Raw genomic sequence first — 25709 nt, 5'->3', positions numbered from 1 at the left:
GCCGTTTTTTGGGCGCCGGCGTTAAAAAAGGCCTGGGGGCTGTTGGGGGCGCGGATGGAGATGCTCTAAGGTGCTAGCCATACGAACAAATGTGTGCAGAGAGAAAAAAAAACCGAACTTACACACTCTTCAGGCCGGTCTCAGTAACTTAGCCCATCCTTAACGGAATCCTAAAAAAAATCCTTCTCAAATCTTAATTACTCAAATAATTCAAGTTAAGAAAAAATGTGAGTACATTGGCAAAAGAAATGTGAGTAGGTAATCAAACCTCAAATCCAACTCCTCAAAATCTAAATTGTGCACACACTTCTCATTCAAAACTCAAACTGAAATTAGACTAATTAAGACCACATAGTGCATAATTATACATAATAGTAGTTCATAACACAACATCATAGTTCATAATTAAAGTAGATATCACTTACTTACAGATACATAAAGCTAAACCGAGCTCTGATCCTGGGAGGAGTCGAGGTTTATGACCGCCGATGGGCGGATTGCCAGAGTCCTTGTCGGCGTCGAGCTCATCGAAGACTGCGCGGCGTCGATGCCCCTTGGCCAAGAACCGATGGTTGGCTTATGTCTCACGCTCGTCCGCGTTGGACTGCTCGAAATCTTGCTGGACCGCCATAAACTCCTCTTCAGCATCGAGCCCGGCAACTGCCTCCGCGTCGGCGGGATCTGTCGTGATCCGCGCCTTCGTCGCTCGGTCCTCCTCCTTATCGACAATGCCCACTCGTACTTCCGTTTTGCCCCGTCCCACGAGAGAGGGTGGATTTAGTCGTCGGCGCCGCTCTCGTCCTTGGTTTCCTCCTCATTCGACTCACATCTCTTTCTCTTCTTTGGTTCCTTTGCCATGGCCACGGTGAGCTGCGTCGCCTCCCGCTCGTCGTCGAAGTCATCGTCTAAGGATGATGAATCGATGGGGATGACCTCCAACATGGCGACGCCCCACCACCTTGCCACGACAGGCGGTAAGCCACGGCGATTGGAGTGACGGCGGTGACAGTTTGGGGAGTCCGGGCAATCGATTTGGGGAGAAATGGGGGTGACAATGAAGGGTCTAGGAATTGGGCAGGGCATCGACACAAATTTATAGGCATGGGGGTCAATTTGGTCGCTCGCCACCCGTTGAACCATTTTTCCAGCGAGAGGAGCAAAGAGGAGATTTGAGGAGGGTGCGAGCTGCTCAAATTGGAGCTGAAAAGGCTTCTTCGGACGGTTAACTCCTTGAAAAAAAATTGATGTAAAACTCCTCAAATTTTTTAGTAGTTATTGGTATAGGGTTTCCCGTTAGTTAGGGTTTAACTCCCCAAAAGACGTCAATATGAGGAGTTTATTTTAAGTATTTCATTATGCCAGATTCTGTTCTTTCTTTGACGAGTGATTGGAGATGTTCTTACTGGTTAGGTGCTCCCTTGAGGAGATTTAGAGCATTCCTATCGCAGATCGCAACATGTCTATTTAAGTAACGAGAATCCATTCCAACAAAATATATATCAACCTTTAAAGTCTGCAAGCCATGTGATTTGATTATAGAATAGCTACTGTGCAGGCTCCTTTTGGACCTCACTTGGAGAACTTAGTGGAGAAGTATCAGTCGGCGAATAATATTACCAAGAATATACTGCTCCTAGCACCGTGTACACCGCGTCTGCTCGTGAGGAAAAAGCTGAGAACTTAACTGAACTGTAACAATAAAATAATAATAACTAATTAAAGCGGACGCAGATTTTGTGAACATGGATGCGTGCGCACCCTTTATAAATAGTAAATTCAAAAAATGCTAGAAAAAATAAAAAAATCTGAATTTATTTTTTAGTATACATAGTCAACCGATATACTCGCATATGAAGTTTCACGAAGAAATCACATCTGTAGTAATTTAGGCAAAAATGAAAAAATCGAAACTAATCGAAGCTATATTAAAAGACACTGTTTAATGAACAGTATGATCGCATTTGTATTTTCTTCACTAAAAATATCATGGATATCAATACATCATGAAACTTCACACGTGAGTAAAATGACCGACTAAAGTTTATACCATAAATTTCAGATTTTTTTTATTTTTTCTAGTATTTTTTTATGAATTTACTATTCAATGGGTGTGTGCGCATCCATGTTCACCTTTGTATTTTCGAATTAAAGCGGGCAAAAATCATCTTGAATGTTGAGGGCGGAAAAGTAAGCAACCCAAAGTTGAGACGCGCTCAAGGCACAGCCCCACACGCGACCAACACATAAAGAACGTTGCTGTCCGATCAGTTTTAGAGTCATGGACGTCTCGTGAGTGAACTTAATTACCTTTATTTGTCTGCAGCTAGCTAAGCAAAGCAAAAGTATTCCCCACAAAAAGATAAAGAAACTCGAAAATATTTTCTGCGAAATCATTCAGATACAGAGGCTTGAAAGGGAATCATCACAAGTAGTATAATTTTTTGAACGGAATTATGACAAGCAAGGCAATCTCAAGTCTCATAGGCACAAACCAAGTGAGAAATTCTGCTGTAGAAAAAACCCCTGAGAATTTGTACCATTCTCGTCCATTAGTAAATCCCCAGAACAGCACAAAGGTAAGCACAGTAATAAAGTTAGATAACACAGAAACTACTAATCCATTTCATTCCTCTGCAAAAATTACAAATGAACATGTGTACAGATTCATACAAGGAGTAGTATCATTTTTATAAGGCTTTGAAGACATTTCAGACAAGGTTTAAATTAGCTCCTTTTCAGTTATCTGAAACGATTTATAAAAATAAATGGAGGGAGAATCTGCTGGATAAACGGATCCAAGCATCGGTGCGCGCGAAATAGAGGCGCACCGTTCACCACTAGTGACTAGTGAGCTGCGTACTACCAGCTGCGAAGCAGAGCAGGTGAGCAGCGGCCGGCCGCCGTCACGCGGTCACGGTTAGGCGGCCCAGCCTGGACGGCCGGGGCTTGAAGTCGCGGCAGCGGCGGTGGTCGCTGCCGCCGGAGGACGGCAGGCTGACCAGCCGCAGCAGGTGCGCGCGCAGGACGGACCGGCCCTTGCCTGTCCTGCCTCCCGCAGCGACGTCACCGCTCCTGGTGATCCCCTCGACGCGCACCGTTGCGCTGGCGCCCAAAGCCGCCCGGCTGGACGACGGCGGCGACGACGTCTGCGGTCGGCCCCGTGGGTTGCGGTGGCGGGTGCAGCGGAAGGAGCCCGGGTGGTTCGTCGGCGAGCATAGGCAGGTGAGCTTGGTGCCACTGGGAGCCGCGCATGGCGGCCTCGAGCTCGTGGATGGGTTCGCCATGGTGGCCTGGGCGTCTGATTCTTTTTGGATTCTTTGTTGGTTTGTCGACGGAGCTTAGATGAGGAGCGGTGGTTGCGGGTGGAGTCGTGCGCTTCTCGGGGGCGCGCTCTCCGTTTTATAAGCTTGCCGGTCGCCGCAGGGCCCGCGACGACGCATACGTGTGTGTGCGGGGCTTGGTGGCGACGTTTTTCCTGTGTGCGTGTGAAGTGTAAACCACTAGGCAAGTGCCACAAATTATCTCCCAAACCATATATTATATGGTTATAAGCGTAGGTTAGGTTCGGTTTGGTATAAATTAAGGTCAGCTTCACGCGTAGGAGTAGAGTAATTTGTTCCTCCACGTAGTATGTCGCCGAGCTACAAACATGGTGAAGTATGGGAAGCCATGGATCAAACTGAACGCAGGGCAAAGTGTTATTTTTTTTTCAGAAGAGCTGAGCTCATGCATAATCTTTAACCCTTTTCGAGAAGAAATTAATCCCATCTTATATAAAATAAAACTAGAAACTCCATCTGCGTTCGGTGTAGCCCGACATCAGCAGTGGAAATCAAGCACTCACTCGAGCTCCCTCCACCACTAGCATTCATCTTCTCTAGCCAAAAATATATCGTACCGACCGGCACTCATTGTTTTATCCGCGACCACGGCGCCGACATCTCTAAGAACAGCTCTAGTAGATCCCGCATCCAACCTCGACCCATAAAATAACCGCCAAAATGCGGTCAGGTCAAAAAAACAGCCCGATTAGACCACGCATTATGCCCCGGCCCGCAAAAAGTTTTAGGGGACGCGGCAAAATCCTGATCTCAACCCGGGAAAACGTGGGTTTCGCCTCCGCCGCTGCGGTGCCCTGTATATAAGCGGAAGCGATTGGTGGGAGGACATTTCATCCCGCGCTTTTTCCCACCAACCACCTCTTCTCTCCCCCCTCGCGCCGCCGCCCAAGATTCAGGCGAACACAGCCGGCAGGAGCACGCCGGAAGGCCGCCACGCGCACGAGGCCTCCTCTCCCTCCCCCCCCCCCCCCGCCGGGGAACCCCCGGCTTTGCAGATCTGCGGCACTTCATCCCGGGCCGCCGAATTTGGCCTTTTCCCGCCGCCGGTTGCGGCCTCAAGCGATGGAGTGGTCGGAGAGCCTCTCCCGCAGCCCAGGCAAGAGCGCATCGCCGCATGCAGGTGCGGGTTCGTCCGCCCGCCGCCGCCGAAGGTTTGCAGGCATGGATTCGTCCGGCCGTCCACCGGGCTCGGCGCTCGCGCAACGCCTTTGTGGCTTGCCGATGCCGCTCATAGAGTGCGACGACTGCACGAGGAAAGTGTTGCGGCTCACTTCGAGCACGCCGAAGCACCCCGGATGGGTGTTCTTCAAATGCGAAAACGACGGGGTACATGCACCTGTGGTAGCTCGTTTCATAGTTCATTCTCTAGTTCAATTGCGGTAGCTCACTTCGAGCTTGCTCATTCTTTTGTGTAGGACGATGGATGCTTATTTTGGTTTTGAGAAGGCCAATACATTGATTTGTTGATAGAAAGAAACTTAATAAATGTTAGTGCACTCCTTAGTACAATCGAAGGCAATGATGCGACTGCATGTGCAACTAGAGGGGAAGCAACATCTACTTCTTCCAAACCAAAGATGAAGAAAGAAGAATGCAAAATCAAGAATCCACAGATCAACAACCACATGGTCCATGTGGTAAGCTAACTGAAAAAAAGAATCCACAGATCAACAACGAATGCATGGAGAAGATATTAGTCCAACTAGTGAGAGCAGTTATGGAAGTTGGAAATCTTCTAAAATGCATACTTGTAGTTCTTGTTTTCTTTGGTCTTGCTATTCTAGCAAAGATTTGGTGATATCTTTTGTATCCAATGTTGTTAAATAAGAAAAGCAATGCAATATGCAAGATCAAATTAACTTGCAAATTTAAGTTCTACAGGTCGGGAGATGCTGCGCCCGATTAGACGCCGCAACCCCAACCCGTAAAAAAGCATATTTCAAGAATATTCTTTTTACAGATCCATTATGCGGATTCTGCATACGCGGCCGTCCGCGCCGGCTCGCAAAGACGTTCTCCGGCGACCTGCATAAACATTTTGCAGGTCGGGAGGATGCGGGGTTTGCTAGAGTTACTCTAAGTCCGACAGTACTCGATCGAGCAGCTACGGGCGTGCATGAATCGGCCGTGACTCAGAGCGCCCAACTTTCGCATCGGCTCTCGTACGACCCTCATGTCGTGCCTAACCATTTTGTTTTGTTATTAACTGCAACTAGTCTAGCGTGCCAGTACTAACTCAATTATTGGCTTACTGCTTGCGTGGAATTTCTTCAGCTAAAACTCTCATATGCATGCACGCATCTGGATCGTCCTTGTCATCGCGTGTATGTACAGTCAGACAGAGAGAGCAGCACGCACACAACCGTGCATGCACGTGCTATCTCTGTCATCGGGCCGGGGATCGGAGCTAGTCCAGTGCAGATCGAGTTAGACTGACTAATTTTCTGTGCGTACAGAAGAATCGGCCAAGAGGTACCAATTTTGCTTTAGAATTATTTACATGCAAGCACGCCAATAGTAGAATTATCTAGGTACAAGGTGCAGGGACATACTCCTACTTAACTAGCTACTTCCTCGACTGAAAAATTTTGTCCCTCAAATCAATGTATCTAGCATCAAGTTAGTGCTAGATACAGGACAAACTTGAAACAAACTTTTTCAGACAAAGGAAATACTACTAGGAAGGAACCTAATGTAATTAGACAAGTGCTAGTATGTCGCGATGATCGACTTGATTAAGCTGAGCATTGCATGCTGGTGGTAAGCTAAAACCCCGGGCTCTTGAAAGTCAGAGAGACAATTCCAAGCCATGACTATGACATGTGGTTTACTTACCAGATGACTACTACTGTATATACTCCCTCCGTTTTAAAATATTTGTTTTTTTGAGATTTTAAATGGACTACCACATACGGATGTATATAGTCATATTTTAGAGTGTAGATTCACTCATTCGGCTCCGTATGTAATCACTTGTTGAAATCTATAGAAAGACAAATATTTAGAAACAGGGGAGTACTATTCATCTTCTCATACTAGACCAATTCAAGCGTGCATGCAGCTACTCTTGATAAGCTTGATTCAACCGTCAGCTCTTTACGTTTTCTGTTTTGAGAAATACTATGTGTGTAGGTCAGGTGAGGTCGCCATCTGCATCCTCAAATTGCACTCCCCGACCAAACCTTTTCGCAGGACCAGTATCTTTCCTCCAGCTACCCAGCAGCTTAATTGCAGATGACCGACCATCAATAACGTCCCTAACTTGCAAATGCTTATCCAAACAGAAACAAAGCTATTTTCCCTTCAAATTTATTTGTCCAAACCAGAATTGTACCAGTGGGATGTTGCGCGGGCCAGGGGCATATGGCCGGCCATGCCTGCCGATCGAGCTCAACATGAAGCCAAAATTAAGGTGATACTGATCATAGCCTAGAGAGAGCAGGCAGACATCTTTAAACTGCGACAACAACATCTTACCCGCCAAAAACTGTGCTTAAAACGACTACTATACATGTACCTGGTAGCTGGGATCTCCTGTGGCAGATAGCAATAACTAGCCAACTAATAACATGAAAACAACCCATTTTCTTTTTAGTTTTTGCATGGGATGGAACCGACTCTGTGTTCACCAAGTACGCTTAATGCAGAGAATTCAGAAACGGTAAACCTCATCATCTTCAGAGGAAAACAATCATTGTGATGAGATGTACATGATCAAAATCAAGCAAACAAATGAACCACTCTTCAACGTAAGTATACACTATTAGTAGTCCTTGTAATCTAAGATAGTATAAGCAGGATAGATGCATGATGATCAGAACAGGGATGGAGGACCATTTTGTTTTTTTTTGGAAAAGGGGTGACTCCCCGGCCTCTGCATCAGAAAGATGCATACGGCCCTCTTATTAGCCAAAAAGTAGTGTCCACATGGTGCCAAAGGTCTCAAAAATCAAAGCACAAACAGCTCACACAGAGCCAAAAAGGGGCTAGAAACACCAACTAGCCTAGAAAAGACGCCACAACCGGCTGGCTAAAAATAGATAGGAGATCAAGCTATCCTATTACATGACCGCCATCCAAACCGGTTGAAAATATCCCGAGCTACCATCTCCCATCGGAAAGACCCAGTAACCAAATGCTCCCTGGCCTCCGTCTGGGTGAGTAGCGACCACGAACGGATCAGTCCCGCAGTTCGGAATATGACCTGTAAAAAGTGTATACATGATATTCTGCTAAAAACCAAGTCATTTCTGCAAGTCCAGATAGTCCACAGTAAAGCACAAACTCGAACCCGAATATGTCTCGCTAAGTTACGCTCAATCCCATTAAGCCATGTCCCAAATAACGCAGAAACAGAATTCGGTGGAGTGATACTAAAAGCAATGTGGATCGTCTGCCAAAGTACCTTGGCTAACGGGCAATCAAAAAAGAGATGTTTGATAGTCTCATCCCGATCACAGAAACTACACCTAGTAGGTCCTGTCCAATTACGCTTCAAGAGATTGTCCTTCGTTAAAATAACTTGTTTATGGACAAACCACATAAACACTTTTATTTTCAAAGGAACTTTGACATCCCAAACATGCTTGGACGTAGGAATGGAGTGTGAGTTAATAACATCAATATACATTGATTTAACCGTGAATACTCCAGATTTAGTCGGTTTCCAGCGTAATTCATCGGGTCGTTGTGTAAGCTGGACTTCCATCAGTCTCCTAACTAGATGGAGCCATTGTTCCCAACGATTACCCGCTAGCGTACGTCTGAACTGAATATTAAAGGGGATCGATTGAAAGACCGATGCAACGAACACCTCACGTCGTTGCACAATACGGTATAACGACGGATATTGGATAGCCAATGGTGTGTCGCCGAGCCAAGTATCCTCCCAGAAACGTGTACTCGTGCCGTTTCCAATAACAAACTTCGTCCTATTGAACAAAGACTGTTTGACTTTCATCAAGCCTTTCCAGAAAGGCGAATCGGTCGGCCTAACAGTGACCTGGGACAAAGTTTTTGTCTGGAGGTACTTGTTGCGAAGGATTTGAGCCCACATAGCGTCATTCTCCAATGAGAGCTTCCACAGCCACTTGCTAAGAAGGCATTTATTCTTAACTTCTAGATTCTCAATACCTAGACCTCCTTGGTCTTTTGGTCTACAGATGATGTCCCATTAGCAAGCCGATATTTTCTTTTAAGCTCATCACCCTGCCAAAAGAAGCGCGATCTATAGAAGTCCAGTCTCTTCCTAACCCCAACTGGGACCTCAAAGAACGATAGGAGAAACATTGGCAGACTCGTGAGCACCGAGTTAATCAGGATTAATCGGCCTCCGTATGACATGAGCTTACCCTTCCAAGAGCTCATTTTTTTCTCAAACCGATCCTCGATGCACTTCCACTCTCTGTTAGTCAGCCTACGATGGTGGATTGGAATCCCCAGATAAGAGAAGGGTAACTCGCCCAACTCACACCCAAACAATTGTCGATAAGCCTCCTGTTCATCTTTGGCCCTACCAAAGCAGAACAGCTCGCTCTTATGAAAGTTAATCTTTAACCCGGTCAATTGTTCAAATAGGCATAGCACCAGCTTCATATTTCTCGCCTTGGCCAAGTCATGCTCCATAAAGATGATTGTATCATCAGCGTACTGAAGGATTGATACTCCTCCATCAATAAGATGAGGTACCAATCCCCCTACTTGACCATTTTCCTTAACCCTTCCTATCAAAATTGCTAACATGTCCACCACAATGTTGAACAAGATAGGGGACATCGGATCTCCTTGTCTTAGGCCTTTATGTGTCTGGAAGTAATGACCTATGTCATCATTAACTTTAATTCCCACACTACCTTTTTGCGTAAATGATTCAACCTGTCGGCGCCAGGCTTCGTCAAAACCTTTCATACGCAATGACTGTTGGAGGAATGGCCATTTGACCTTATCGTACGCTTTCTCGAAATCCACCTTAAAAATTACTCCATCTAATTTTTTGGAATGGATTTCATGGAGTGTTTCATGCAGGACGACCACCCCTTCAAGGATGTTTCTGTCCGGCATGAAAGCAGTTTGAGACTGCTGCACCACAGAATGCGCAATCTGTGTGAGTCTGTTTGTCCCGACCTTGGTGAAAATTTTGAAACTAACATTAAGGAGACAAATCGGCCGGAATTGCTCAATCCTCACCGCGTCCGTCTTCTTGGGAAGCAGTGTGATAGTCCCAAAATTCAATGGAATAATTGAAGCTGGCCACAAAACAGATCATTGAACATAGGTAGTAAATCCCCCTTAATAATGTGCCAGCACTTTTTATAAAACTCTGTCGGGAATCCATCCGGGCCGGGAGCCTTATTGTTTTTCATCTGCGCAATGGCATCAAACACCTCCTTCTTCGAGAACGGGGCAAGCAGAATATTATTATCGGCAGCCGAAAGCTGAGGCACATCCTCAGTCCTGGACTCATCGAGGGACACACAATTATCCTTCGGAGATCCAAACATCTGCTTATAGTAGTCGGTAATATATGATTTTAGGTTGTCCTGACCTAAAATGGTACCCTCGTCTTGCTCAAGCTGAAAGATACGCTTCTTTCTGTGCTTGCCATTGGCTATCAAATGGAAGAACTGAGTATTCGCGTCCCCGTGGACTACTTTGCATACTTTAGCATGCAAAGCCCACTTCAATTCTTCTTCGCGGAGCAGTTCTTTCAGCCTCTTCTCCGCCTCATTTTTAGCCTGAAGCTCAGTTGGCGCTAGGATATTGGATTCGGCCTATATGTCCAGGGCCTGTATAAGAGCAAGGAGTCTATCATTTTCCATCTTATACACACCACTGAGGTTCTTAGCCCAGCCCCGTAAGAAACTCCTTAAATGCCTAATTTTATTCTGCCAACGCTCTAACGCAGTCTTGCCTCCAAGACCTCTAGCCCACTCCCGGGTGATCAAATCCAAAAACCCCTCACGTTCAAACCATGACATCTCGAAGGAGAAGGTGTTCTTGTTACCCACATGGTTCGGCTCCCCTAAGTCGACGAACAATGGGGTATGATCAGATATGCCCCTTGAAAGAGCTTGCACCGTAACCAGAGGAAACTTTTGTTCCCACTCCACGCTCGCAAGCACTCGATCAAGTTTTTCATAGGTTGGGTGTGGCAAAGCATTAGCCCAGGTGAACTTTCTACCGGAAAGCTCTATCTCTTTCAGATCCAAGCTTTCAATAATAGTATTGAACATGAACGACCATCTGCCGTCAAAATTGTCATTGTTCTTCTCGTCTCTCCTCCTGATGATATTGAAATCACCTCCAACTAAAATTGGAAGCTGTTCTACCCCACAGATACGAACCAGGTCCACCAGAAACTCCGCTTTAAGCTCGGGCTGTGCGGCACCATATACCGCCACCAAAGCCCAGTTAAAACCATCTATCCTAGACCTGACTCGAAACTTCACCGCGAAGTCGCCCATCACTACACTTCGGCCTTCAAGCGAATCGCATCTCACACCCAGTAAGATACCACCCGACCTTCCCCGCGGAGGGAGGCAATGCCAATCAAAGTCAATACCACCCACCAACGAAGAGAGGAACTGGGGTGCAAAGTTATCTCTACCCGTCTCCGATAGAGCAACAAAATCTAACCTGTGCTCTAAAGCTGCCTCAGCAAGGAATCTTCTTTTAGCCAAGTCCTTCAGACCTCTGCTATTCCAAAATATTCCTCTCATAATTCATCATGGAATTTTTTAGTGGTTCGAATCCTAGCACTCCTACGAATGGCGGAATCTGGATAGATCTTCCGATTCCACTTACGCTTAGGTTTACTAGTTTCTGTCGCCCGGTCCTCATAACCGGGTTCACAAATATTACTATCCCCAGTCTGTAAGGGAACATCATCTTCGTCAGAGTCATGATTGTGTGGTGCTAAATCCGCACATAGCTTATCTAGCACTCTGACCCCTAACTCATCAATCTCATCATCCTTCATTGGTTTAACGGCTGCAAGGTTATGAATAGTCTCTAGGGCACGTTCCGCCTCCAAATCTAATAAGTCATTCACCGAATTGGAAATCTCACTATCCGTAGCCCCTAGTGAAACTCCTAATTGGTTTGCATTATTTATAATGTCCTCATTAGAAAAATGCAATAAGGAATTAGATATGTTGACGGACATACCGGAAGACAAAGCAGCCTCCTGAAGCTTGGCCGCCCTCATAGCGCACCGCTGCTGCATATCATCTATCTCGGGGACGTCCAGGATGCGAGCACTCATCCGTCTCCCCTCGGTGATCGGGTCCGGGATCCCGCCAAATGAGACCACCTCCTCCCTAGTAACACCTGGCATAGAGCCCCTCGAAGGCTCTACCGGGGTTACCAGAGAAGGCATCTGCGGGCTCCCGATCCCCTTAGACGGGAGTCCCACACTAGGGACCCTGGTCATGGGTAGGGACGGAGAGGAGGTGATGACGGGGGCCGCCTGCCCGCGCCCTCCTCCGATCTCAGCCGCAGGCTCAGACGCATGAGCCATCGGCGAGGGGGAGACGATCCTCCTGATCGTCGAGGGTGAAGGGGGAGCCAAGGCCTCCTGCCCCAGCGCCCCCCCCCCCAGCTCCGCTGCTGCCGCTGTGGTTACCGCCACCGTCGGGGAAGCAGGAGCCGAGGCTGCCTGCCTCGGGATCCCGCTCCTCGTACCGGCCGACCCACACTGGGCCGGCATGACCGACGCCGCCGAGGGCGTGGTGGGGTGAGGAGAAGGCGAGGCCACCTGCCCCGAAGCCCCTTCCCCACAACCCACGTTGCCCATAGACGTCGACACCGGAGTCGCGTCCGCCTGGGGCACCAGTGCAAGAGAAGCTCCCTCCAGGCTCCTCTCCGTAGCTCCGACCATAGTCCTAGCCTGGCGACCCGCAGACAAACCAGCCTCCCCCTCGAACTCCAACGGGGGAAGCGTGTGCTCAAGACAATCATCAGAATCTACCCGGTCACTCCATAATCTCGGAGGTGCCGAGGCTGGCTCAAAGGACCCAAAACGCAGAGTAGTCATGGACACCGCTGGGGAAACCGTAGGCTCAACCCCGGTCCCATCCCCGTGTAACTGAGAAGAACCATTAGACCCCTCGCGTGTGGGCTCATATGACGGTGCCCCCTTGGCCCCGGCATTGCCATCACTGTCTTGCATGTCAACATCATTACCATTAACCGCGTCATCAAATAAATCCGTGTCCTCAAACTCGATGTCTAGCGGGAACACCACTCCCCTGTAAGTCCAGTTGACCTTATCGGGCACAAACTCAATATCCAGAACACTCACTAATATCCGGGCCACCCCATGGGCACGTGTGAAAGCCATATCCACTTTTTCTGTCTTCCCCACCATAATGCCCATGCTAGCCACCACTCGAGCGTCCTGCAGAGGCTTAGAAGGAGCTCCTGTAAACCGCAACCAGACCTGCGTAAGCGGCTGCCCCTTAGGCTCAACCTGCTTCCACTCATGGAACTCCAAGATACACGTAGTACCGGGAACTCGACACAGGCCAAAGCTCAACAATCTCTGCAAATCATCCACAGTTGGGAACTCAACCTTAAAAGACATGTCCTCGATAAGCACCAGTTCCCATCGAAAATCCCCGGGAGCCAACTCCTGAAGCCTCCTCACAATCTGTCCCTCAGTCACCTCGCCCTGGGTTGCTTTCACAATCCCGGTAGCCAAGCTCAGGGTATCCTCCGGGACCTCTCTCGCCGCCGGGGACTCGAAAAACATGAGCTCAGCACAATAGACTCCATAAATGTTCAGCGTCGGAGGCAGGTCCCGCATCAACGGGCACTCCCCGGAATCGTGTACCGGCTTGCCACACGTCTCACACAGTTGGGCCACACATTCAGCAATGAAGTGACCCTTCTCACCGCAGCGGTAACAAAGCATCCTTTCCTTCTTTCGAGCATATTTGGACGCCCTTTCAGTAGCCTCCTCCACCGTCCCAGCCTTAGGAACCTCGACACAGGCCCCGGCGTTTACCTCCATCGGCTGGGGCTCGGTGGGTGTATGTTCATCCTCCGCTGTAAACGCCGCGGGATCAACTGCCCTGGGCGGGGGCGGTCGACGAAACCTCCCACGACCCCCACCCCGACCACCACGATGGCCACGAAATCCTCCTCTCTGACGGTGATCCGGGCCGGAAGCCCCCTCAACGAAACCACCTGCCGGGCCGAGAAACGGTCTCTCAGCAGACCCGTCACTCTGCCAGGCATAGCCCCGGCCGCCCCCCGTGGATGAAGACCCACGATGCTGTCCCTCTCCATACGCGTCCGAACCGTCGTCCCCCCACTGACCTCGGGGCGGGTCAAAGGACTCTGTCGTGTTGGAGTTCTGTCTCGTTTGCAAAGATCCCGAACGATCCTGAGCAGGCCGCGCGACGTAGTGCGGTGGAGGCTTGGCACGAGGCTGGTTGCCGACAGATGGTGCAGCTCTTGAGACCGCACCACCCCGACTCGGTGCCGCCGCATCCGGCGCCGAGGGCCGTGCCCCGCCCCGACCCGCAGCCGGTTGCACACCGGTCGTCACGCCCGGTGCCGGGGGCCGAGTCCCGCCCCGGCCCACAACCGTCGGCGCGGCAACCACTCCGGGAGCCGGAGGTCGCGGCCCGCCCCGACCGAGCGAAGGCAGCGGCGGCACTTGCCCTGGCCGGTGGGCGCCCAGATTGCCTGCTCCACGACCAGGGAAGCCGGGCACCGCGCCATCACTCGCCGGTGCCCCACGTCCGGTAGATACAGCTGTCGGCGGCGCAGCCCTGCCCCGACCCGCGGGAACCCTCGCGACGGTTTTCTTGGCCGGCGGCGCTGCCGCCCCGCAGCCAACCATAGACCGGAGCGGCGTGATCCTCTTCGCCCGACCCGAACCACACGGCGGGAACCCCGGAGTCCCTCGCCGAAGAACCCTAGCGCTAGCAGTCGACGGCGCGATAGCAGAAGGGAGAGATGTCGCTGCGATCGTGCATGGGGGGTCGCTACGTAGGAGATTCAGGGTCGGTCTAGCCTGGGCCACATACCCAGCCATCCCAGGCCCATCTCCTCGCCTCCCCAACCGACACAAAGTCAATACGTTTGTTTACTGGAGAGAGCAATGCAACCGTGAAATCGAGTATACCTCAGATTAACACACACACACACACACACACACACACACACAGAGAGAGAGAGAGAGAGAGCAACATAAAAATTATACAAGAAAATTGATGCATGGCTCGTTTACTCTCCAGGGTCCACGTTCTAGAACATGATATGTACTATCTGATGAGTAAAATACCTGTGGCCAGGCTTAGAGTTGGTGCCGGACTTCGTTGTTGTTCTTGCCCTGCGCACAACGTTCACCCTAGTAAATAACTACAGACATATACAACTATTGTTTGAGCAATAATCCAAAACCATCCATCCATAGATTCAGCAAGACGAGCAATATCCAACTAATGGAGAGATAAACTTAAGACCTAAATCCAGAGTAATTTCAGGTTGGCCGTTGAACAAATTTTTTCTTCCAGAAGGATGAGAAACCTCTGGCCTCTGCATCAATTGATGCACACAGTCGTAAGCTGTCTGTTGAACATAACCATGGGTTTTTCTTTTATTTATATACATCACAGTCTACTTTATTTGGTCGTCGGATGGATTCATTACCCTAGATCTTTAGTACGAATTGTTCAAACAAGATTTTTCTGTGGAAAATCTTGCCACCACTAGCTAATTAATTACTTCTCGCCTGAATATCTTTTCCTCTCCCGGAGCTCATACCCACGGTTGGAAATTTGCACGGTTGCAATAGTAATCAGATTAAATATTGATGATGAAGATCGGTCAATCCTTGATGTAACACTGACGACGATGTGCAGGCAGAGCAAGTATGTTGCTACTCCTCATTGCAATGCATGTGTGCATGAGCTGTATGGAAAGTTGATAGAACAACTAGCGTACGTACGTGGAATCCGCCTGTGCTGACTGGCAAACGGTGACCGATATACTATCTATCTAGTGGAGCCAATGAAAGAGAGCTGGAAGACCTAGAAAATTATGCACTTGGCTAATTAGTTTGGAATTTGGATGAACTTCAACTGTTCCGGAAAAATCAGAATCAAAAAACATATCCATCGTATGATGAATGTCATAAGAGTTAAAAAAAAGGTGATTTCAGAAACCGGCTGGTACAATGTGTGGACCATGGACGATTCGAACAAGGAAATATCATGAGATTTGGCTTTTCAAAGAGCCGATCAAAATTATTTCTGAATCATACAGGAGAAGTGCATGAGAAATATATTGCCTATAGTGGAATATACCCGTTGAGTTTGTAGTTGCAGCAGCTTCCATTCCTTGTGCCCCTGTACTGCCGGTCCTCCCTTCTGGTTACGGCAGAACTGCAGTGACTTACTCCTACTGTAATGGACTTGTCAAATTTGCAACGAGGTCTCCTAAACCATTTAATTCTGGAATGTCAGCATCGAACGATGCCTAAGCAAGTCAGCCGTCACAATAACTTGATCAGATGATAAAACAAGCAAATCAACATTGGACTTCATAACTGTCAAGAAAAAAAAAACATTGGACTTTGTACTATTTTTCTACGGAATAATTGAGCAGGCTTGGACCTGAACATGGACGCACGGACACATCGGCCCGGCTCGGCATGCATCTAGGCGCAGAGCTTTGCCCGCAGACCAGGGCACCATCAAGTCAGCACAACACACACTGTGCTACTAACCCGGCCGGCTGTAAAAGCTCAGAATTGCCTTTCATCATTTCATGGAAACTGGTTGTGGTTTTCCAATGTGTCGGGACAGATACGTACGAGTTCCGTTGGTCCGGAGGGGAAATGTTCAACAAAGGCGCACGAATGTAAACGGCTTGTGCCGGACGCAACCGGCCGAACAGGTGGGGCCGCCATGCACGCGGCCGGAGACTCAGTTTTAAGCTAAGCTAAGTTGGCATGGCAACAAATGAGCTAAATCAGTTAACTACTACTCCTTTGTGTCAAAAACGCTTTTATATTATGAAATTAAAGGAGCAGCACAAAGTACTTTCTGCGTTTGATTCTGTGCATGCATGGCGCCAGACAACTGCGTCTGCACCGTAGAGAGTGGGACGTAGGGAGGAGATTCCATTCGCTATGAACTGGTTGGGTATTGACATCGAAGTGGCATGTCCCCGTCGTGTGCTCCCTTTGACCTGTAATGCCGGTTCTAGGTTACGCAGACGTGTACAGGTTCAGAGTCTGTTTACAACATAAAGTCCACTTCCCTTGGCTTAGGGTAATATAATGGCTAGGCTGGCCTGTATAACAGGGCAACATGCCAATGTCAACCATGTGATCTTAATTTAGTCTGAACTCTGGGCTTTGTATAGTCTCATACGGATCTTTGGAGATTCGTGTCATGTGGAAACAACAGACAATTAATTGTGATGCACTGATGTGGCGTGGCTGATTCGAGCATATCGGGCGCTTCAACAGTTGACAGGTAAAAATTCTAAACTGCACCAAGGGTGAAACAACTGCATACTGAATGTTGGGTCAGAGGCGAACAACCTATGGTTGGATGGTTATGTCGACAGTTGTATTCCCAGTCCATCAGGATTCAAATCCTGATGCTCGCATTACTACTGAATTCATTTCAGAATTTCCAGCGATGTGATGAGTGTAGAGTATGTATCTTTTCTTCTCGCGGATAATTTAGAGAGCTGTATTCAAACAAAGACATTTCACTGGAACTAGAGGGCATGTAGTGCTGTTTTGCATATTTTTCAGGATCCTTGATCTCTAAAATGGAAACAATATAGGAATACCACATTATTGTGGTGAGTGAAGTAATGGTCGTTTGAACTAAGGTGCTAGCGATACGAACGAATGTGCGCAGAGAGAAGAAAACCAAACCCAGCTTACACATTCAGACAAAATGTTTAGATTTTATCTTCGGGCCAGTCTCAGTAACTTAGTGCATCCCTAACTGAATCCTAAAAAAATCCTTCTTAAATCTTAATTACTCAAATATTTCAAGTTAAGAAAAAATGTGAGTAGCTAATCAAACCCTCCAATCCAACTCCTCAAAATCTAAATTGTGCACACACATATAATTCAAAACTCAAACTGAAATTAGACTAAGACCACAAAGTGCATAATTATACATAATACTAGTTCGTAACACAACATCATAGTTCATAGATATCACTTATTTTGCAGCAAGATAAAGCTAAACTGGGCTTTGATCCGGGGAGGAGCCGAGGTTTATGACCGCCGACGGCGGATCGCCAGAACCCTTGTCGGCGTCGAGCGCATTGAAGACTGTGCGGTGTCGATGCCCCTCAGCCAAGAGCCGATGGTTGGCCTCCATCTCACGCTCGTCCGCGATGGACTGCTCGAAAGCTTGCTCGACCGCCATAAACTCCTCTTGGGCAACAGTCCCGGCAACTGCCTCCGCGTCGGCGGGATCTGCCACGATCCGCGCCTTCGTCGCTCGGTCCTCCTCCTTATCGAGCAATGCCCGCTCATACTTCCGTTCTGCCTCGTCCCACGAGAGGGGGTGGATTTGGTTGCTGGCGCCGCTCTCGTCCTTTGTTTCCTTCTCATTTGACTCACATCTCTTTCTCTTCCTTGGCTTCCTTCGCCATGGCCACGGTGAGCTGTGTCACCTCCCGTTTGTCGTCGAAGTCGTCGTCTGAGGATGATGAATCGATGGGGATGACCTCCGACGTGGCGACACCCCACCACCTTGCCATAATAGGCGGTAAGCCATGGCGATTAGAGCGATGTCAGTGACAGTTTGGGGAGTCTGCGTCAACGAATTGGGGAGAAATGGGGGCGACAAGGAAGGGTCTAGGGTTTGGGCGGGGCATCGACGCAAATTTACCGGCATGGGGGGTCAATTTGGTCGCTCGCCACCCGTTGAACTGTTTTTTCCAATGAGAGGAGCAAAGAGGAGATTCGAGGAGGGTGTGAGCTGCTCAAATTTGAGCTGAAAAGGCTTCTTCTGATGGTTAACTCCTCAAATTTTCGAGTAGTTATTGGTATAGGGTTTCCCGTTAGTTAGGGTTTAACGCCTCAAAATATGTCAATATGAGAAGTTCTTTTAGGATTTGATTAGAGATTCTTTTCTTTCTTCGATGGGTGATTAGAGATGTTCTTACTAGTTAGGCGCTCCCTTGAGAAGATTGCGAGCATTCTCGCCGCAGATCGCAGAATGCCTATTTAAGTAATGAAAATCCCTTCCCACAAAATATATGTCAACCTTTAAAGTCTGCAAGCCATGTGATTTGATTATAGAATAGCAACTGTGCAGGCTCCTTTTGGACCTCACTTGGAGAACTTAGTGGAGAAGTATCAGTCGGAGAATAATATTGCCAAGAATATACTGCTCCTAGCAGCGTGTGCACCGCGTCTGCTCGTGGGGAAAAAGCTGAGAAACTTAACTGGGTTACTAGAACAATAATAATAACTAATTAAAGCGGGCAAAAATCATCTTGAATGTTGAGGGCGGAAAAGTAAACAACCCAAAGTTGAGACGCCCTCAAGGCACATCCCCACACGCGACCAACACATAAAGAACGTTGCTGTCCGATTAGTTTTAGAGTCATGGACGTCTCGTGAGTGAACTTAATTACCTTCATTTTTCTGGAGCTAGCTCTTTTTTTTTTGCGGGTCTGGAGCTAGCTAAGCAAACCAAAAGTATTCCCCACAAAATGATAAAGAAACTCGAAAATATTTTCTGCGAAATCATCCAGATACAGAGGCTTGAAAGGGAATCATCACAAGTATAATTTTTTGAACGGAATTATGACAAGCAAGGCAATCTCAAGTCTGCACAAGCCATGTGAGAAATTCTGCTGTAGAAAAAAAAACCCTGAGAATTTGTACCCTTTTTGTCCATCAGTAAGTCCCTAGAAGAGCACAAAGGTAAGTAAGTACAGCAAGTTAGATAACACAAAAACTGCTACTCCGTTTCATCCCTCTGGAAAAATTACAAGGAAGATGTGCACAGAGGAGTACCCTAGTCATCACAGTACTAACAAAGCATTGATTCCAGAGTAGTACTGGATCCTAGGCTCGGAGCTAGTATCTGCTAGATAAACGGATCCAAGCGTCGGTGCGCGCGAAATAGAGGCGCACCGTTCACCACTACGAGCTGCGAAGCAGAGCAGAGGAGCAGCGGCCGACCGGCGTCACGCGGTCATGCCGAGGCGGCCCAGCCTGGACGGGCGGGGCTTGAAGTCGCGGCAGCGGCGGCGGTCGCTGCAGCCGGAGGAAGGCGGGCTGACCAGCCGCAGCAGGTGCGCTCGCAGGACGGACCGGCAAGGGCCGGTCCTGCCTCCCGAGCCGACGCCGGCGTTCCTGATGATCCCCTCAACGCGCACCGTCGTGCTCCTGCCCGAAGCCGCGGCCTGCTGCGAGGCCCGGCTGGACGACGGCGGCGACGACGTCTGCGGTCGCCCCTGCGGGTTGCGGTGGCGAGTGCAGCGGAAGGAGCCCGGGTGGTTGGTCGGCGAGCAGAGGCAGGTGAGCTTGGTGCCACTGGGAGACGCGCACGACGGCCTCGAGCTCGTGGATGGGTTCGCCATGGTGGCCTGGGCGTCTGACCCTTTTTGGATTCTTTGTTGGTTTCTCGACGGAGCTCAGGTCAGGAGCGGTGGTTGCGGGTGGAGTCGTGCGCTTCTCGGGGGCGCGCTCTCCGTTTTATAAGCTCGCCGGTCACCGCAGGGCCCGCGACGACGCATACGTGTGTGCGTGTGACTTGGTGGCGACGTTTTTCCTGTGTGTGTGTCAAGTGTAATTGTGTAAACTAACAGGCAAGTGCCTGAAATTATCTTCCAAACCATATACTACTATATGGTAAAGCGCAGGGTTCAGCGTCAAAAAATAAAGCGCAGGGTTCGGATCAGTTTAGTTTTGTTTAAGGTCAGGTTCACGCGTAGGAGTAGAGTAATTTCTTCTTCCACGTACTACGTCGCTGTGCTACGGTGACGGTGAAGTATCAAAATGCACGCAGGGCAAAGTGTTGGTAAATTTTAAGGATATTTATGAACTGAAATTAAGAATGCTTATGTAGGTGTCTGATCCGATCTGAACTACTCCCTCCGTCCGAAAATACTTGTCATCAAAATGGATAAAAAGGAAACAGTATAATATTCTGCTGTTACCGTTCTGCTAGCAACACACGCATGCTCCATGTTGTAACATAAACTAAACTCTATTCCTCTGCTTAATTAATGAATAAGTCAAATCTTTTGCCCGTTTTCAAAGAAAGAAATTTGTTCTTATGTAGAATAAAACCAGAAACTCCATCTTCGTCTAGCTCTACATCACCTGTGGGAATTAAGCACTCACTCACTCCAGCTCGTTCCCTCTACTACCATACTCTTTCGCCAAAAATCCTACCGGCACTCATTGTTTTATCTGCAATGCCGACATGTCTAATTCCGGCAGTAGGCACCATGATCGATCGAGCAGCTGCGTTCGTGCGTGCAATATGAATAGGCCGTGACTCAGAGCGGCCGCCTTTCGCGTCGGCTCTCGTACTATACTCTCCCGCCTAATCTAGTGTTCCAGTACTAACTCAATTATTCGATTACTTCTGCTTGCGTGGAATCTCTTAAGGAAAAACACTCTCATCAGATGCATGCATGTGGATCGTCCTTGTCATCGCGTGTATGTACAGTCAGATCGGAGAAGGCAGCACGATGTGCCATGCCATGTGGCCGGGGATCGGAGCTAGTCCAAAGCAGATTGATTACACCGACTAACTGGCTGTACTACGTAGTAAATAATGCAAAGAAGTACTCTCTTCATAAACAAATACAAGAGCGTGATCTAAATGCTCTTATATTTCTCTACAGAGGGAGTAACAATTTTGCTTCAAAATTATTTACATGCACCTAAGTGAGCCCCCAAAAAGGAGATTTTGAATGCCATCTCACAAATGAAACCGAATAAAGCACCGGGACCAGATGGGTTTCCAGCTGAATTCTATAACAAATGTTGGCATATTATTAAGGATGATCTTATGTCTATGTTTCATGATTTTTTTAATGGTCATCTCGAGCTGTTGCATCTAAACTTTGGTTTGATTACGCTGTTACCCAAGAAAGAAGAAGCAGTTCGGATCGAACAATTTAGGCCAATATGTATTCTTAATGCGAGTTTCAAAATTTCACAAAGGTTCAACAGATTGACACAGATTTCTCATTCAGTGGTACAACCGAGTCAAACAGTGTTCATGCCAGACCGACACATACTTGAAGGGGTAGTCGTTTTGCATGAAACGCTTCACGAAATCCATTCGAAGAAGCTAGACGGGGTTATCTTCAAAGTGGATTTTGAGAAGGCATATGATAAAGTTAAATGGCCTTTCCTTTAGCAGGCAATGCGCATGAAAGGATTTAGTGAGACTTGGCGGAACCAAGTGGGTTCTCAAGTCCAGAATGGTAGTGTCGGAATCAAGGTCAATGATGATATCGGCCATTACTTTCAGACACATAAGGGTTTGAGACAAGGTGATTCCATGTCTCCTCTCTTGTTTAATGTAGTGGCTGATATGTTGGCCATTCTCATTGGCAGAGCCAAGCAACATGGTCAAGTGGAGGGATGAGTTCCTCATTTGGTCGATGGAGGTGTTTCCATCTTGTAATATGCTGATGACACGGTCCTTTTTATGGAACATGACATTGCCAAAGCGCGTAACATGAAACTGATATTATGCCTCTTCGAACAATTGTCTGGTTTAAAGATTAACTTTCACAAGAGTGGGTTGTTCTGCTTTGGGAAGGCCAAAGACGAGCAAGACACTTATAGATAACTTTTCAGGTGTGAATTAGGGTCTTTACCATTTAGTTATTTGGGCATACCAATTCACCACCGTAAGTTGTCTAGTAAAGAACGGAAGTGTATCGAAGATCGAACTGAGAAAAAACTGAGTTGCTGGAAGGGCAAGCTTATGTCTTATGGAGGTCGCCTGGTGCTGATTAATTCGGTACTAACTAGTATGCCGATGTTCCTATTATCTTTCTTCGAAATTCCGAAAGGTGTCCGAAAGCGACTTCATTTCTTCAGGTCTCGTTTCTTTTGGCAGTCAGATGAGGCAAAAAGAAAGTACCGACTGGCGCGATGGGACATCCTGTGCCGGCCAAAAGACCAGGGGGGTCTGGGTATTGAGAACTTAGAAATTAAGAATAAATGCCTTATGAGCAAGTGGCTCTACATGTTAGAGATGGAGCCGGAGGGCATGTGGACACAAATTTTGCGCAATAAGTATCTACAGTCCAAAACGCTTGCCCAGGTTATCATGCGACCAACTGACTCGCCATTCTGGAAAGGGTTGATGCAAACGAAGGATTTGTTTTTCCGTAGGATCAAATTCTTGATTGGCAATGGGATGTCAACAAGATTTTGGTAAGGCACGTGGTTAGGAGGGACACCTCTGGTCGTGCAATATCCTATCCTTTATAACATTGTGCAACGTAAGGGGGATTACATAGGCACAATATTACAAACAATTCCTTTAAATATTCAATTCAGACGTGCGCTAGTTGGTGAGCGATGGACTGCCTGGTTGCATTTGGTTCGGAGATTGATAGATGTTCAACTTTCCGACCAGCCGAACTCGATCCGTTGGACACTAGCTAAAAATGGGGTTTTTACGGTGAAATCTTTCTATATGGACTTGATTAATTCTGACCCAATCTCACGATCATTGTATATTTGGAAGACTAAGGTCCCCTTGCGTATTAATTGATTGCCCACTCGCCAAATTGCTTTGGAGAACCATTCATATTGCCTTCAACATTAATCCTCCAGTTGATATTGAATCGTTGTTCGGAACGTGCTTAACTGGGGTTGAACATACTACTGCAGCTCGTACTCGGATAGGAATATGTGCGCTTTTGTGGGCTATATGGATTTGTCGAAATGATTTGATCTTTAACAGACAACATAATTTAAATTTCTTGTAGTTTATCTTCAGAGCTACCGCATGGATCCGTACGTGGTCATTACTCACTCCTATGGACTCCAGGGAGTCTTTGGTTACTGGGTGCACCCACTGGGAGATGGTAGCAGGGGTTATATTTAACCGGTTCGGATGGCGGTTGCATAATAGGATAGGAGTCTAGAGAGCTTATCTTTTATTTCGTCTTACCGGTTGTAATTTTGAGAGTATATTTTATTTTTCTTTATTTTGCTCCGTTTGCGAGCTGTAATATCGGAACGACTTTGTGATACTTTTGTGGCTTTTTAATAAGATGGTTGCATGCATCATCATGATGTAGAGGCCGGGGGTACGCCTCCATTTCAAAAAAAACATGACATGTGCTTTACTTACCAAATCAGTACTACTCCGATGAAAAACGTCTTATATTTGTTCAGAGGGACTACTGTATATACTATTCTCGTTGTCATAATATACCAATTCAAGTGTGCATGAGCTACTTTTGATAAGCTCAATTCGAATGTACGTCAGCTCTTTATGTTCTTTTGCTTTGAGAAAGATGTGTGTAGGTCAGGTGAGGTCGCCATCTGCATCCTCAAATTGCACTCCCCGACCAAAACTTTCTGCAGGACCAGTAGCTCCTCCAGCTCCAGCTACCCTGCAGTTTAATTAATTGCAGATGACGAGCTAATGTTTATCCAAACAGAAATAAAGCTATTTATTTATCTAAAAACAGAATCATACTGGTGGGTAGGTGCGTGGGCGGCCACGGGCACATGGCCGGCCAGGCCTGCTGATCGAGCTAAACATGTGAAGCCAAAATTAAGGTGATGGTGATATTAGCCTGGGGAGAGAAGGCAGACACCTTTGAACACTGACAACTACATCTTACCCGCCAAAAGCTGTGCTTAAAACAACTACTCCCTCCGTTCCTAAATATTTGTCTTTCTAGAAATTTCAAATGACTACTACATACAGATGTATGTAGACATATTTTAGAGTGTAGATTCACTCATTTTGCTCCGTATGTAGTCACTTATTGAAATGCCTAGAAAGACAAGTATTTAGGAACGGAGGGAGTACTATACATGTACCTGGTAGCTGGGATCTCCTGTGGCAGCTAGCAATATCTAGCCAACTAATAACATGAAAATAGCACATTTTCATTTTATTTTTCTGGACGTTGATAAGTGCCACACGCCAGGTACAAGCACATGACAACTTTCGAAGGTTTTTACAAGTTTAGTGACGTGAGGATGACAACTTTAGTTGCTAAGCATGTCAACTTTCGTGCTTCAGTGTATTTTTGATAAAAACTTTCCGTGTGTCACTAGATTTGCCATCCTTGCATGACTGGAATTGCCCGGAGTGTCACGCACCTGATCTGTGATACTTAGCATTTAGGTATTTTTTTTGCATGGGATGGAACCGAGTTTCTGTTCACCATGATAGGCGAATGCAGAGAATTCAGAAACGGTGAAACTCATCATCTTCGGAGCTTAGAGGAACACAATCATTGTGATTAGAGGAACAAAATCAAGCAAACAAATAGACCACTCTTCAACATAAGTATACACTATTAGCAGTCCTTGTAATCTAAGGTAATATACACATGATAGATGCATCATGATCAGAACAGGGACGCATGACCATTTTGTTAATTGATAAAGACAATACATTTGTTTACCGGAGAGAGCAATGCAACCGTGAAATCGAGTATACCTCAGATTAATATACACATACATCAAACATACAAAATCAATAACCAGCCCAGCATAAAAAAATATACAAAAATAACTGATGCATGGCTCGTTTACTCTCCAGGGGGCACTTTCTAGAACATGATATGTACTATCTGATGAGTAAAATACCTGTGGCCAGGCTATAGAGTTGGTGCCGGACTTCGTTGTTATTCTCGCCCTGCAAGCAGGCGTTCACGCTAGTAAATAACTACAGACATATACAGCTATTGTCCGAGCAATAATCCAAAACCATCCATCCATAGATTCAGTGAGATGAGCAACCCAAATAATGGAGAGATAAACTTAAGACCTACAATCCAGAGTAATTTCAGGTTGGCCGTTGAACAAATGTTTTCTTCCAAAAGGATGAGAAACCTCTGGCCTTTGCATCAATTGATGCACATAGTCATAAGCTGGCCCTTGAACATAACCATGTGCTTTTCTTTTATTTGTATACATCACATTCTATTTTATTTGGTCGTCGGACGGATTAATTACCCTAGATCTTTAGTACGAATTGTTCAAACAAGATTTTCCTGTGGAAAATTTGCCGACATTAGCTAATTAATTACTTCTCGCCCGTATCCTTTTCCTCTCCCGGAGCTCGTACCCATGGTTGGAAATTTGCACAGTTGCAATAGCAATCAGATAAATATTGATGATTATGATCGGTCCATCCT

At 47.1% G+C, this 25709-nt stretch overlaps 2 protein-coding genes across 2 annotated transcripts; both read right to left on the bottom strand.

Moving 5' to 3' along the window:
* Positions 1 to 2599: 2599 nt before the first annotated feature.
* Positions 2600 to 3366, bottom strand: LOC125512855. The gene has a single exon (XM_048677927.1). The coding sequence runs from the start codon at positions 3282 to 3284 to the stop codon at positions 2904 to 2906; it is 381 nt and encodes a 126-aa protein (XP_048533884.1). The 5' UTR covers positions 3285 to 3366; the 3' UTR covers positions 2600 to 2903.
* A 15815-nt stretch (positions 3367 to 19181) lies between these two features.
* On the bottom strand, positions 19182 to 20031 carry LOC125512853. Its single transcript, XM_048677926.1, has one exon. The coding sequence runs from the start codon at positions 19923 to 19925 to the stop codon at positions 19530 to 19532; it is 396 nt and encodes a 131-aa protein (XP_048533883.1). The 5' UTR covers positions 19926 to 20031; the 3' UTR covers positions 19182 to 19529.
* Positions 20032 to 25709: the final 5678 nt, after the last annotated feature.

The sequence above is a fragment of the Triticum urartu genome, chromosome 6, assembly GCF_003073215.2.
Source record: "Triticum urartu cultivar G1812 chromosome 6, Tu2.1, whole genome shotgun sequence".
In the NCBI taxonomy this organism is placed as follows: Eukaryota; Viridiplantae; Streptophyta; class Magnoliopsida; order Poales; family Poaceae; genus Triticum; species Triticum urartu.
The sequence above is the reverse complement of the archived record's forward strand: the minus strand, read 5'-3'. Positions and strand labels throughout refer to the sequence as shown.